The sequence below is a fragment of the Chlorocebus sabaeus genome, chromosome 22 (genome assembly GCF_047675955.1).
Source record: "Chlorocebus sabaeus isolate Y175 chromosome 22, mChlSab1.0.hap1, whole genome shotgun sequence".
In the NCBI taxonomy this organism is placed as follows: domain Eukaryota; kingdom Metazoa; phylum Chordata; class Mammalia; order Primates; family Cercopithecidae; genus Chlorocebus; species Chlorocebus sabaeus.
Window position 1 is genome coordinate 13441578 of NC_132925.1, and position 13614 is coordinate 13455191.

The 13614-nt window shown below is 36.3% G+C and overlaps 1 protein-coding gene across 1 annotated transcript in view; it reads left to right on the forward strand.

Moving 5' to 3' along the window:
- Window positions 1–13614, forward strand: part of EPHA3 (EPH receptor A3) — a 357317-nt gene that overhangs the window by 328112 nt on the left and 15591 nt on the right. Inside the window, exons 14-15 of the mRNA XM_007986149.3 lie at window positions 2477–2626; window positions 3412–3605. Of these exons, the coding sequence (XP_007984340.1) occupies window positions 2477–2626; window positions 3412–3605 (344 nt within the window). The remainder of the gene's footprint in view (window positions 1–2476; window positions 2627–3411; window positions 3606–13614) is intronic.

A 13614-nucleotide genomic window follows, 5' to 3' on the forward strand; every position in this document is an offset into this window, starting at 1 on the left:
AAGTATACCTACATACTTTCAGTAATACTCAAAGTATCCTTTCAGTAAAAGACTGAAAACATACTTATATGCTTTCAGTAATTTGGTTCTGGAAAAAGAAAAGTAGCAAAGGCGGTTAGGAAAATGACAAGTGTCTCTAACAGAGATAAGATATTTAATTGAGGTTTTTAGGATACTGTATCTCCCTCGTCCTATGAATACAGTTTTGTTTGACTTTTGTTAATTCTTTGAGTTCTTAAGAAGGAGAAAGTAGGTCCAATGATTCCATTTGGTATCCTGAGTAGATTTTGTTCAATGCTACATGTATAAGTCCGCTTTTGTCAATATCAGGGGGTAGTATTTGACATTTTGAATTATGAAAACATAAACTTGGTCTAGGCATATGTAGATGAGTGCTTTGGGGGTTTTAGTGCACTTCACACACTGTAGTTTATCTCCCTAACTTCCAAGGCTGTCTTTTCTCTGGCTCCGATCTCTCCAATTTGATTTGTTTTACCTCATCAATAGAAACTGTCAACTATTCTTCACCTGGTAGCTTCTTAGGAAGGTTGTGTTCACTGTGTGTCTTTGCATGCTTATTCTTCCTGCTGTTGGTGCTTTTCCATTTCCTCAATTCTCTGCGCAGTTTCATGCATTCTTCACGACTGTGTAAGCTCTACCTTTTCAAAGAGCTTCTGGCAGTGCTCTCCCTGAGCAGCTCACTTGTGCCAAAACAGCAAGAAGTGCTCAGTTTTGCTGAGTTAGTTCCAATCTTAGCACTCTCCTAGCCAAGATAAAGTTTCCCAAGTGTATCTGTGATTAAATAAAAATTGGACATTTTAACTTCCTCTTCCATTATATTTCTTCACACCGGAAACTGTTTTTCTAGAACGTAGAGTTTTCTCATAAATCAAAGCAAATTGCTTTGATTTATGCCATTTGCTCAGAATATGAGAGTATTGAGCTAACATTTATTGAGTCCTTACTATGTCCTAGGAAGAAGCCTAAAGATTTTACTGCAATCTGTGGTTTAGTCCCACAACAATGCTATGAATCAGGACTATTACGTTCTCAGTAACAGATGAGGCTCACATTCCGGCATAACAAGGCTTAGAAACTTGTCTCCTAAGTTGCTAATCCATTTGTGTAAAGCACTATATTGCCCCCTTGAGCATCACTTTAAATCCAGTGGCGTGCTATGAGGCCCAATAGAAATCAGTCATATTTTGATGAACATGGCTTAAGATTTTGATGATGTGAGTTCTTTGAAATATCCATCCCTTTTTTCTTATATCAAATATTGTACTCATCTTTCAAGTGACTTCACTTGAAATTGAGGTCACTTAATTCATAAGTGACCTCCTCAGTTTCTCTAGTGAGAATCTTGGCTCCATGTTCCACATCCACAGTGGCTTTTACTACTGTCTTACTAATCAGGGTAAGGTCCATGGACCAGCATCACATGGAGTTTGTTTGAAATGCAGACACTGACTACACACTCAACCTCCTGAATCAAAATTTTCATTTTGCTGGGAGTAAGCTGTATATGATTTATATGCATTGTAAAGTTTGAAAAGCAGTGTGCTAGATACCTATTTCATTCTGTATTTAGTTTTTTGCAGTAACTCATTATTATTCCTGTTTGCCTGACACTTTCCAAACAAAAGAGCCACTATGTTATTTATAATTGTTTCACTAAAATAACTAGCATAATACTTCCTATACGGTTGACAATCCGTACATCTTTATTAAATGTATTTATTGAACTAAGAGCAAATTCCGTAGACATTACACTTTTATATCTCCCATAACTCATAAAAGCAATATTATTCTCCTCTAAATTATACATTCTGGTAATGTAATTATTATGTCTAATTTATATGGTGCTTGCCTACTATCCAGAAGACACTTCAATGATTAATGATGAAATGAAGCACGCAGTAAATTAATCGAGATGATTATTATATTGAAGAGAGTTTTAAAAAATATTTTATTTTTAGTTTATTTAGGTAACAAACACCTGTAAGTACTTATGTGCCAGGGAGTGGCCTAAGTTCTTTGCAACTATGGACTTACTCACATGCTGAACTTCGATTGCTTGGTCAAGCATAAATCTGGGTTAAATCAATGAAGGTTGATTTGTGATACCTCTTTTAATTCTAATACATGTCATATCACATCTACTTCAGGTTGTTTTGTTGCAGATGATTAATTTACATGCTATAGTTGATATAAAATGTCAATATTTAAGCAATTTTCTTTTTTATATGTAATTTCAAAATCCTTCCAAATTATTTGGAAGTAAAATTTGCTGTAAATGGTATGCTACTTCTGGTTGGTATTAAAATAGAATAACATCAGAATGTTTAACAGAAATTCATATTCCATTTCAGAACAGAAATACTATGAGAAATTCTGTCAGGTTTCAGACTATGTTATGTATATTATATGTTCTATGCATTGCTCATTTATGTCTAACATGATTTTATATTCAAAGGGAGGGAAGATCCCAATCAGGTGGACATCACCAGAAGCTATAGCCTACCGCAAGTTCACGTCAGCCAGCGATGTGTGGAGTTATGGGATTGTTCTCTGGGAGGTGATGTCTTATGGAGAGAGACCATACTGGGAGATGTCCAATCAGGATGTAAGTATTTGTGGTCTATGAGTTATGAGTTCAGATGAAAAGATCAAGCTGTGCAAGGAAGTGGAACATAATGAAACCGGGTGACTCCTGGTTTGTAACATTGAAATAAAATATTTAGCAGCGATGAAACTGTTTCCAAGTCTCACAAGGATATTAACTGTTCTTACAGATTTACATATTTCCCTCAAGCACGGGTTTAGAAAAAAGATGAAAGAAACATTTGTAGTGAAAATGTAATGAAATAAGTGACCTGTAAGATAACCTCTAGATTCTAATACACGTTGAAGTTTGAAAGTCACTGCTTTACACCATTGAAGAGTACTAATGAACTAATAGTTACTTAATTTTACAACACTTAGGATTTTACAAAAAAAAATTACTATGATTTGAAAGGGACCGTTTGACCTGCGGTATGACTAAAACCTGTATACTAATTTTGTCCATATTCATTCATATATGTTTTTCATAGAGAACTATATAACTAAATGATAATTTCTTTATAACACCAAATTTCCTCTATCATTTAACATTTCTTTTTATTTTAACCTGCAAAGGATCTTTATATACTCTCCTTTCCCACATTTATGTTCTTTCAATCTTCCTTTATATAATATTTTAGGCATACATAATTTCTTATTTATTTGATCGGTTGTTATCCTTTTAGGCAACTGAAAATGAGAAGTTTTCCCGTTTACCTTTAAAATAACCACATTTGTGAGCCCTGTCCATGAAAACGTAAAGTAAGTGACACTTCCTGGTTCCTGAAAACTTTGCTTCTCACACAGGTAATTAAAGCTGTAGATGAGGGCTATCGACTGCCACCCCCTATGGACTGCCCAGCTGCCTTGTATCAGCTGATGCTGGACTGCTGGCAGAAAGACAGGAACAACAGACCGAAGTTTGAGCAGATTGTGAGCATTCTGGACAAGCTTATCCGGAATCCCGGCAGCCTGAAGATCGTCACCAGTGCGGCAGCAAGGTGACACTTTCAATTTGGTATCCTGCATTCACTCTGAAATTTGTGTTTGCTATCTCCAAGATGTTAATTTTTTTAGCCCACCCCACAAATGCATTATTTGAAACTTGTATTCCACAATATTAGAGAGATGTATTTTCCCTTTCTTTTTTAATCTTTAGAACTCATTCTCCTGCTCCTTAATAGGAATGATGAAATTCTGAGATATGTTTTAACATGTATCTTGACTCTACCTTCAGGCTTTTTTAAGTCTTTGGGAAATAGGAATACTGGTGGGGTGTGGTGGCTCATGCCTATAATCCAAGCACTTTGATGGATCACTTGAGGTCAGGAGTTCGAGGCCAACCTGGCAACATAATGAACTGCCGTTCCTACTAAAACCACAAAAATTAGCCTGGTGTGGTGGCAGGAACCTGTAATCCTAGCTACTTGGGAGGCTGAGGCTGGAGAATCTGTGAATCTGGGAGGCAGATGTTGCAGTGAGCTGATATCATGCCACTGCTCTCCAGCCTGGTCAACAGAGTGAGACTCTGTCTCTAAATAAATAAAATAAATAAATATACTGATCACATACTTCTTTTCACTCTTCATGACTAAAGCAGTCCTGATTCATCTTTCATTTGAAATAATGAAAAAGAAATTATCCAAAATATTGCACTGACTAGCAATATGCAAGTTTTCCCCAGTTAATTAAACAAATGTTTGTTTAATCCATATTGCATACCAATTACTTTGCTAGACACCACTAAATATAAAACTAAGAGTAAGATAAAGCCAGTGCCCCTGGAAAACACCACAAATGTTAATACTCTACAGCTATAATGCAATCCTGGATGCACAAAGTCTATTTAATTTTATGCATATTCCTCTAGGTTAAGAACCACTGAGTTCTCTCAGTGTTTAGAAGAATGTAAATTAAAGTGTATCTACAAAGTACAGTGGAAGAAAGAAGGAAGAAGAGATGAATTTTGTCAGAGGCCATATAAGAAGAAAATAAATATTAATGTATTTAGTGCCTCTCAGAGTAATTAAAGGCAAAGATATCTTGTTTAATAATTTTGATTCTCATTGCACGCATATGAAAAAAAGTTCTTTTACATTTTGATAATGCATTCTTCTACAGGCGTTTAATTTTTCTTTCTGATTTATCATGTAAGTTAGTACATATTTTATACTTTTAAAACATTCTTCCTGACAACTAGAGAGAGAAGCATTTCAGACCTATTTGGGACCTCTAGCGATATGCCTACTCAATGGCTTGGACTTGTGAGTTCAATAATATCTTGATTGGTACAATGGAGTTTTATCAGTAATGATGACTTGTGGGTTATTGTGCCTTCTTTGCATAACCAGTTGCTTCTCAATATTGATTCTCAATTGTGCCAGTTTTAGGTCTCAATAATACTATCCTGCCCTGTTGTTTCCATTGCTACAAAGCTTACTGACTAAAGCTGGCATTCAATACATGGGAAATTCCTTGGTTTTTGCCTGAAGTTATCTGTTTGAAGATCAAGCAGGGCGTGTGTGTGTGTGTGTTTGTGTGTGTGTGTGAGTGAATATGTAAGTACATTACAAGTTTGATTAACCATGCCTCAGTATCATATTTTTGTTAAAAAATCAATCATATTTAATACTATATTTTAAGATATCAAAAATCAATGCCCCTGAAATCCACAGGGAATAAAATAGCGAAATTTTAACATATAAACTTTTTTTATCCGTTCTTCTGTCAGTGGATACCTATGTTGATTCCATATCTTCGCTATTGAGAATAATGGTGCAATGAACATGGGAATATAGATATCTCTTTGAAATACTGACTTCATTTCCTTTGGCTGTATACCCAGAGTGGGACTGCTGGATCATATGGTGATTCTATTTTTAGTTTTTTGTGGAACCTTCATACTTTTTTTCCATATGGCTGTCCCAATTTACATTTCCTTACTTGCCAATGTTCCCTTTCTCCACATCTTCCCTAACAGTTGTTATCTTTGGACTTTTTGATAATAGCCATCCTAACAAGTGTGAGGTCATAGATCATTGTGATTTTGATTTTCATTTCTCTAATGATTAGCAATGTTGACCACCTTTACATGAACCTGTTGGCCATTTGTCTTCCTCAGAAAAAAATGTCAATTCATGTCCTTTGCCCATTTTTAATAGGGGTATTATTATTTTTGCTATCAAGTTATATGAGTTCCTTATATATATTGGATATTAGCCATCTATGAGATATATTGATTGTAAACATTTTCTCTTCTTCTGTGGATTGCCTTTCATTTTCTTGTTTCCTTTACTGTGCAGAAAATTTTTAGTTTGATATAATCCTCCTTGTTTAATTTGGCTTTAGTTCCTATGATTTTGGTGTCATCTCTACAAAATTGTTGCTAAGACCAGTGTCATAGAGCTTTCTTCCTGTGTTTGCTTCTAGAAGCTTTATAGTATTAGGTCTTCAGTTTACCCATTTTGTGTTGATTATATTGAGTGCACATTACGCAGTTTTTACATAATAGTTGAAAAAGTTAAGTAGGAGAATCATAAACAAGATCTTAATATCAGTATAAAAGAATCATAGATTATTTATTGAAAATAACACTTAGGAATCACTATGATTGAATCTAGTAGTAAATCCTTAAATAAAATGACCCATAACTTATTCCATAAGGATAAATCTCTATCCCAAACTTCACAGAGACTATGTAGACTCTTAGAAATTCACTTGACAGTTTAACAACTAACAGGATGACAAACCTGTCCTTCCCTGGGCCATGTGGTCCTCATTTGGTACTCTGAAGCCATTTATTTTGATCTTTACAGCATAGATAGTAATCACAGGGAAAAAAAAGGCTTTACCTATCATAAAAACATTCAAACCATTTTCAAAGTGAACTCATGTAATGTAATGTAATGTAGGGATATCTAATACCAGTTTCATAGAGAAAAGTAGTCTTACTATCAGATCATAATATGTGAGGCTATGTCCTAGCATCCAAATTTTAACATACTTTCATAATTCACTTTTCTACTCTTATTGAAATATATCAAATACTTTTTCCTTACATATTTTTCTTTAATACATAAACAAGTTTGATGTATTTTGTCATAAAACATAATTTTAGAAAAAAATCAATATTTTCTATGAAAAAACAACCATCTTAATGTACAGCATGTAAACATTTGGGCAATTACATTTACATTTTTACTTATTACCATCAAAATACACAATGGGTTAGATTTTGTCATAATGCATTTATTATTGACAACCTCACACTACTATATGCAACTATGTCGAGAATGTTTTTTCTCCTTAGAAAATTTGCTTTCCTCCTTTTGACAATGATTATTTCATCCTTTTCATAACTGATTAAAATGACCCACTTCTTTAATTTTTAGTGATGTCCCTGCCAAATGCTTTATTGAGAAAATAAGCCATTAGATGGGAACTTCCCACAGCAAAACAGAAATGTATTGGCACCTGCACCTAACCATATTGTCCTTCTTTCCTCTAATTATAAAAGGAAGTGTCTGTCTGTTTGTCAGAGGCTAATCCTCTACTCTCCCTCTCTCCCTGTCTCCCTCTCTCTCTTCTACATATCCGGGCTCTTTCTTTATGTAGGATCATTGCCACAAACATATGTTCTATTATATTCTTTCTCACTATCTTATTCTTATCACCAGGGAACCTATTACACATACAACTGTCCAGGTCTATCCCAATAATCTCCAGGAAAAGAGAATGGAGTTTGGATACTTTATAAAAACTTCAGGTGATTTTTTTTCTCATCTGGAAAACTTAGGAGATATTGCTTGTTAATATTACCCCTGCTGGTCCCACATCTCTGCCAATTACTTCCCTACTTCTCTAACACTCTTCACAGCCAAACTTCTCAAATAATGGACTCACAGACATAAAGTCAATATTCTGAAAATTTATCAATTTTCTCCCCCTAGCCTGATCCTTCCTCTGCTTAATTAACTGCATGCACCAGCAGCTACCCATTCACCTAACCAGGAATTGGAGCAACTCTTGGGACCTCTTTCTTGCCCTCCACACTGTGATCATCTGGATCAATGAGATCTATCTCTACCCCTTTTCACTGAAAACATTTTCCTCATGGCTGTTTCATCTTCTGACCTGGACCACTGCAATAGGCTCCTAACTTGTACCCTGCTTTGATTGCTGCCGAACTCCAAACATTTTTTTGCACAGCCTCCAGAATCTTCTTATCAAAACATATATGATATAGTTTCAGTCACTTGTTTATAATCAATATTGAATTCATGTTACACTTACGAAAAAATCTAGTCTCCTTTTGATTGTTTAAAAAGCCCTGCTGGCTGAGTGGAGTGGCTCGAAACTGCCACACCAGCTACACAGGAGACTGAGGCTGGAGGAAAACTTGTGGCTAGGAGTTGGAGACCAGTCTGAGTGTCTACAACACCAGACTGGTCTCCAGACTGGGTGCAAGACCCTCGTCTCTACAAATTTTTTTTTTTTTTTTTTTAATGGGCCAGGCATAGTAGTGTTTGCCACTTGTCCTAGCTACTCAGGAGGCTGTAGCAGAAGGATTGCTTAAGCCCAGGAGTTCGAGGTTACAATGATAACAACACTGCACTCAGCCTGGGTGACAGAGCAATACCCTGCCTCTTGAAAAAATGTATAAATTAATTTAAAAGAAAAATTTGAAAAGTCTTGCTTCTCCAACGTTATTTATTTTATTCAAGTAAATTTTATTCAACAACTATTTTTATATAATACAATGAGATGACTATAGTCAATAATACCTTAATTGTGTATTTTAAAATAAATAGTGTTTTCTGCCACTCTTTATTATATACCAGTCTCCCACGTGCAAGGGATAGACTCTGAAGAAAAACGAAGAGGAAAAATATGATCCCTGCCCTCCTGAAGCTTACATGATAGAAGGTGCACAGTAAACAACAGACAAGTACAGACCAGAGGAAGGAAATCAGTAAATGGCCGTGATGGGCAATAAGGAGTAGCTGGGAAAGAGTCTGAGGAGTTGATGTTTGAGACCTGCAGGAAGGGAACGAGCCAGCTGTGTAAGCTCCCCCTCACCAAAAAGAATATTCTTGGCGCAGGATTAAAAAAAATGCAAAAGTCTTGAGATGAGAAAGGGTTTGGAGAGTTCTAGGAAGTGGCAGAGAATAATGTGACTGAAGGGAGTCTGTCATGAACCTAAGGAGGTAAACAGAAGCCAGAGCACTTGAGGCTACACAGGCCATGGTGAGGACTTAGAAATATTTTTCAAATGCATGAGGAATTCATTAGGCATTTGGACCAGAGAAGTAAGATGATTTGATTTATATGGCTGCTTTGTAGAAGGAGGAGAAAAGTTATGAGGAGGTGGGGGTCATTTTAACCCTTCGGCTTGTGCCACCTTCACCTAAACAATACTCTAACCTCAGTGGCCACTTCTAGTTCCTTCAGAAAGCAAAAGCATTTCAGAAGATTGTAGCACATGCTGTTTGCCTTGTCTGAGATTCTCCTTTGCACCTTTCTTCCTTAAGGAAGCAACTTACACATCATGTATGTATTGAGTCATTCTGTGGCAGCACCAGAGAAATAAAGTTTAACATCATTATTCTTTTACAGAGCACCATATTCGCGTTCTTCATCAGCATTTTAATTCTGTTTTCTGTGTTTGCATGTGCGTGTTCTTTTAACTCCATTTTAATTCTTTTAAATCTATTTTATCAATAAACTCTAAGCCCTGTGAGAGCACACACCATGCTTCACTTGTATTGCCAGTGCAGATCGATAATGTGTGCTCAATAAATATCTCCTAAATACCTAATAAATATTTGCTGACATCATTAGTAAATTTCCATTTCAAAAGATGCAATTTGTAGAAAAAATTCCAGTGTTCTTCTGTTCTCTGAACAGATTTTTTTATAGACATTGATCATATGGTAAAAGCCTAAAGCTGTTCTCCTAAGCAAAATTCTACATGTGTACCTTTCTGTCAACTCAAGTCCAGAAATACACTCCTAAAAATATAATAGGAGACTTCAAAACTGAGTTCATGGCTGGTACAAAGCACTCAAGTTTCTGAATGATGTGGTTACTAAGATCAGTGCATAGAACTGTGTTTATACATGTACCCTGTAGTGTCCTTTAAGAAAAACAACATCATTCTGATAGAAATGATGTTTCTTCAGTCTTTCTGGATTTAATCAGTTTTATGGTCAAATTTTAACTTTTTCTTGGTGACTAAGTACCTTTTGAAACTAATTGTTTGAATTTGAAAACGTTGTTGCATATACTGCAATAGAAGTCTTTTTATAATGCATGATTTCACTTTTCAGCCTTCATTAGAGTTGATGATTTATAGCAGTATCATTCTCAAAGAATCTTCCACTGAGAGTGTCTCTTTGAATATAATCACTGGAAGTGGGGAAGGTGGAAAAGCTGATGGTCAGGGTGGGCCAGATCAAACAATTACTTAGATGCTGCAAAGGATGATGATAACAGAAGGAAAGTTATATTAAACTTTGTGTTATGCTTGTTTCCTAGTCATTGATTAATTTTTTCTAAAAGTAGAGTCAATCATAGGAGATGTGAGGGTTTTAAGTTTTGATTGTACATCAGTACAAGGCTACAGATGTTTATTCAACAATAACCTTGTGAGACACTATGTTAGGTCCTGTGATGATTATACAGATAACAGACATAGCTTCTACCCTCAACAGCTTAAATGTGGAAGAAAAAAGAATATTCAGAAAACTATAATACCCCTCAGAAAATGTAATTATTAGAGCAAAAATAAACGGAGTTCAGGAACCCTGAGGGGAGGTGAGTTTACTTTTATATTTGGAGTTTTCTGGCATTTGTATGTAAAGGGGACTTTCAGATAGTGGAATAAATTTCTACAGGCAGGTACCAGGAAAACAGGCTGGGGAACACTACAGAAAAGGGAAGACACACAAATGGGTAGGATATTTCCAAATCACATCGCATAATGCAGTTTTGCTAGACTATAGGATAAAAAAAGGAAATTACGGGGAAAAAGCCTGATAGATCAGGGATCCTCAGCCCCTGTGCCACGGACTGATACCAGGCTGTGGCCTGTTAGGAACCAAGTGGCAAAGCAGAAGGTGAATGACGGGCTGGTGAGCCTTACCACCTGAGCTCTACCTCCTGTCAGATCAGCAGAGGCATTAGAATCTCACAGCAGTGCAAACCCTCTTGTGAACTGCACACGCGAGGAATCTAGGTTGTGCACTCCTTATGATAATCTAATGCCTGATGATCTGGGGCAGAACGGTTTCATACTGAAACCATCCGCCACCACACCCGCATTCGTGGAAAGATTGTCTTCCATGAAACTGGCCTCTGGTGCCAAACAGGTTGGGGACCACTGCGATAGATGATTCACCAGGTCATGGAAGAGTAAATGTCATTTCTAGACATTTGGGCTTTTATCCATAAGGAAAGGGGAGACATTGAAGTTACTTAAGTGATATGTTGCACTGTGTGTAAGGAATAGTTCTTTGGCAGCTACTTCTGGAAAGGGCCGGAGGTGACGGGATTCATATGAGAGAATTAGGATTTCAATAGTCTGAGAAAAGGACCTGCTATGGTAGAGCAGCGAAAGTAGACAGTGTGTGAATTCAAAATGTTTCATTAAAGTGAATTCTATAGGACATAGTGACTGAGATGCGCAGAGTGTCAGAGAGAGTATCAGAATTCTTCCACGTTCTGAATGTAGAGCCTTTGAAATCAGCCTTCTCATTGACAGTGGTAGAAGAACAGAAGGAAGAACAGGTCTGCCATGCAGATAAGCATTCTTGGAATAGTCAAGAAACTAATTTAAATGTTTGTATGCCTCCTGTTTCCGTTGTATGTAACAAGGTGTAGTGGCAGCCAATCCAGATTTTAGGCACCTTGTAAGGGGCTGTGGAGCCAATCAGTGACAGGAAATGGCAATATGAGAAGGAAAACAAATATGAAACATTCATTAATATCTCAGAATGTGAACTCACTACATTGACTTCCACCAATAGAGAAAGAAAATTCTCTTTATTTTGAGCTTTGGAGAGCAGTACGCGTTATATCACAGAAGAATGTGAAGCGGTAGGTAGAAAAGAGGAACAATCAGGGTGATAGGATGAGGTTCGACTACTGCAGAAAACCACAGTGCAAGCCGCTTCCAAAAAGTGGATACACATTGTGTTATCAAAAGCTGAAAAAGGGAAGGAAAAACAAAAACTAAGGGAAAAGACTTCCAGTTAAAAAGTAGAAGGATTTATAATCCTTTGGGTATATACCCAGTAATGGGATTGCTGGGTCAAATGACATTTCTGGTTCTATATCCTTGAGGAATCGCCACACTGTCTTCCACAGTGGTTGAACTAATATGCACTCCCACCAACAGTGTAAAAGCGTTCTTATTTCTCTGCATCTTCGCTGGAATCTGTTATTTCTAGACTTTTTAATGATCGCCATTCTAACTGGCGTGCACACATATGTTTATTGCAGCACTATTTACAATAGCAAAAACCTGGAACCAACCCAAATGCCCATCAATGATAGAATAAATAAAGAAAATGTGGCACATATACACCATGAAATACTATGCAGCCTTAAAAAATGAGTTCATGTCCCTTGCAGGGACAGGGATGAAGTGGGAGACCGTCATTCTCAGCAAACTAACACAGGAACAGAAAACCAAACACTGCATGTTCTCACTCATAAGTGGTAGTTGAACAATGAGAACACATGGACACAGGGAGATGAGCATCACACACCAGGGCCTATCAGATGGTCAGGGGCAAGGGAAGGGATAGCATTAGGACAAATACCTAATGCATGTGGAGCTTAAAACCTAGATGATGGGTTGATAGGTGCAGCAAACCACCATGTCATATGTGTACCTGTGTAACAAACCTGAAGGTTCAGCACATGTGTCCCAGAACTTAAAGTTAAAAAAAAAAAAAAAAGAAGAAGAAGAAGGAACATTGAGGTATTAAGATAACTATTTTGAATTTTGGAATAATATATATGACATTGTGAGAGACCTAATTATAAAATTGGATAATGAAAAAGACAAGGCAAAAAAAGAAGATGTGCATAAAAGAATGAAAAAAGAGCTCTCCTCTCTTTTTTTAAGAATCAAAAAAACTTTCTTCTTTCTTCTCCTTCTCCCTTTCTCTCTCTCTTTCTTTCTCTTTCTTTCTTTCTTTTTCTTTCTTTCCTTTCTCTCTGTCTCTCTTTCTCTCTCTTTCTTTCTTTTTCTTTTCTATCTCTCTTTCTTTCTTTTCTGTTTTTTTTTTTTTCTTTTTTTTTTTTTTGACAGTTTCACTCTTGTCGCCCAGGCTGGCATGCAATGGTGCGACCCTCGCCTCCCAGATTCAGGCGATTTTCCTGCCTCAGCCTCCCGAGTATCTGGAATTATAGGCACTCCCCACCTTGCCTGATTAATGTTTGTATTCTTAGTAGAGACGGGGTTTCACTATGTTGACCAGGCTGGTCTTGAACTCCTGACCTCAGGTGATCCACCTGCCTTAGCCTTTCAAATTGCTGAGATTACAGGCACCAGCCACCATGCCCGGTCCAAAAGAATGTTGCTTAAAGATGTTCTTGATAGAAAATGCCACTATGAAAATAAATAGAAAATAGTCTTAAAATAAAAAATATTCTTTAACTTCCCAACACATTATTTTGTACATATAAGAGAAATACACATTTATTTTTTGAAAACGTGTTGTGAAAGATTATTTTTATAATATAACTTATAGATTTAAATAAATTTATTCACTTATTTTTATAAATGAAACTAAATTAAAAGTTAAGACTAATAACAGAAAAATAAGAATGAGTTTCTACTCAAGTAGTAAGATACCCTTTTTATTTTTGAAAATACAAGCTTTTTATCATTGACCATATTAATCTTGAAGAGATGTGTGTGTGTGTGTGCATATGTGTGTAAAATGAAATAGAGAAATAACTTCTTAAGTTCACAGAATTTCCACTAGCCAGGCTATTGAA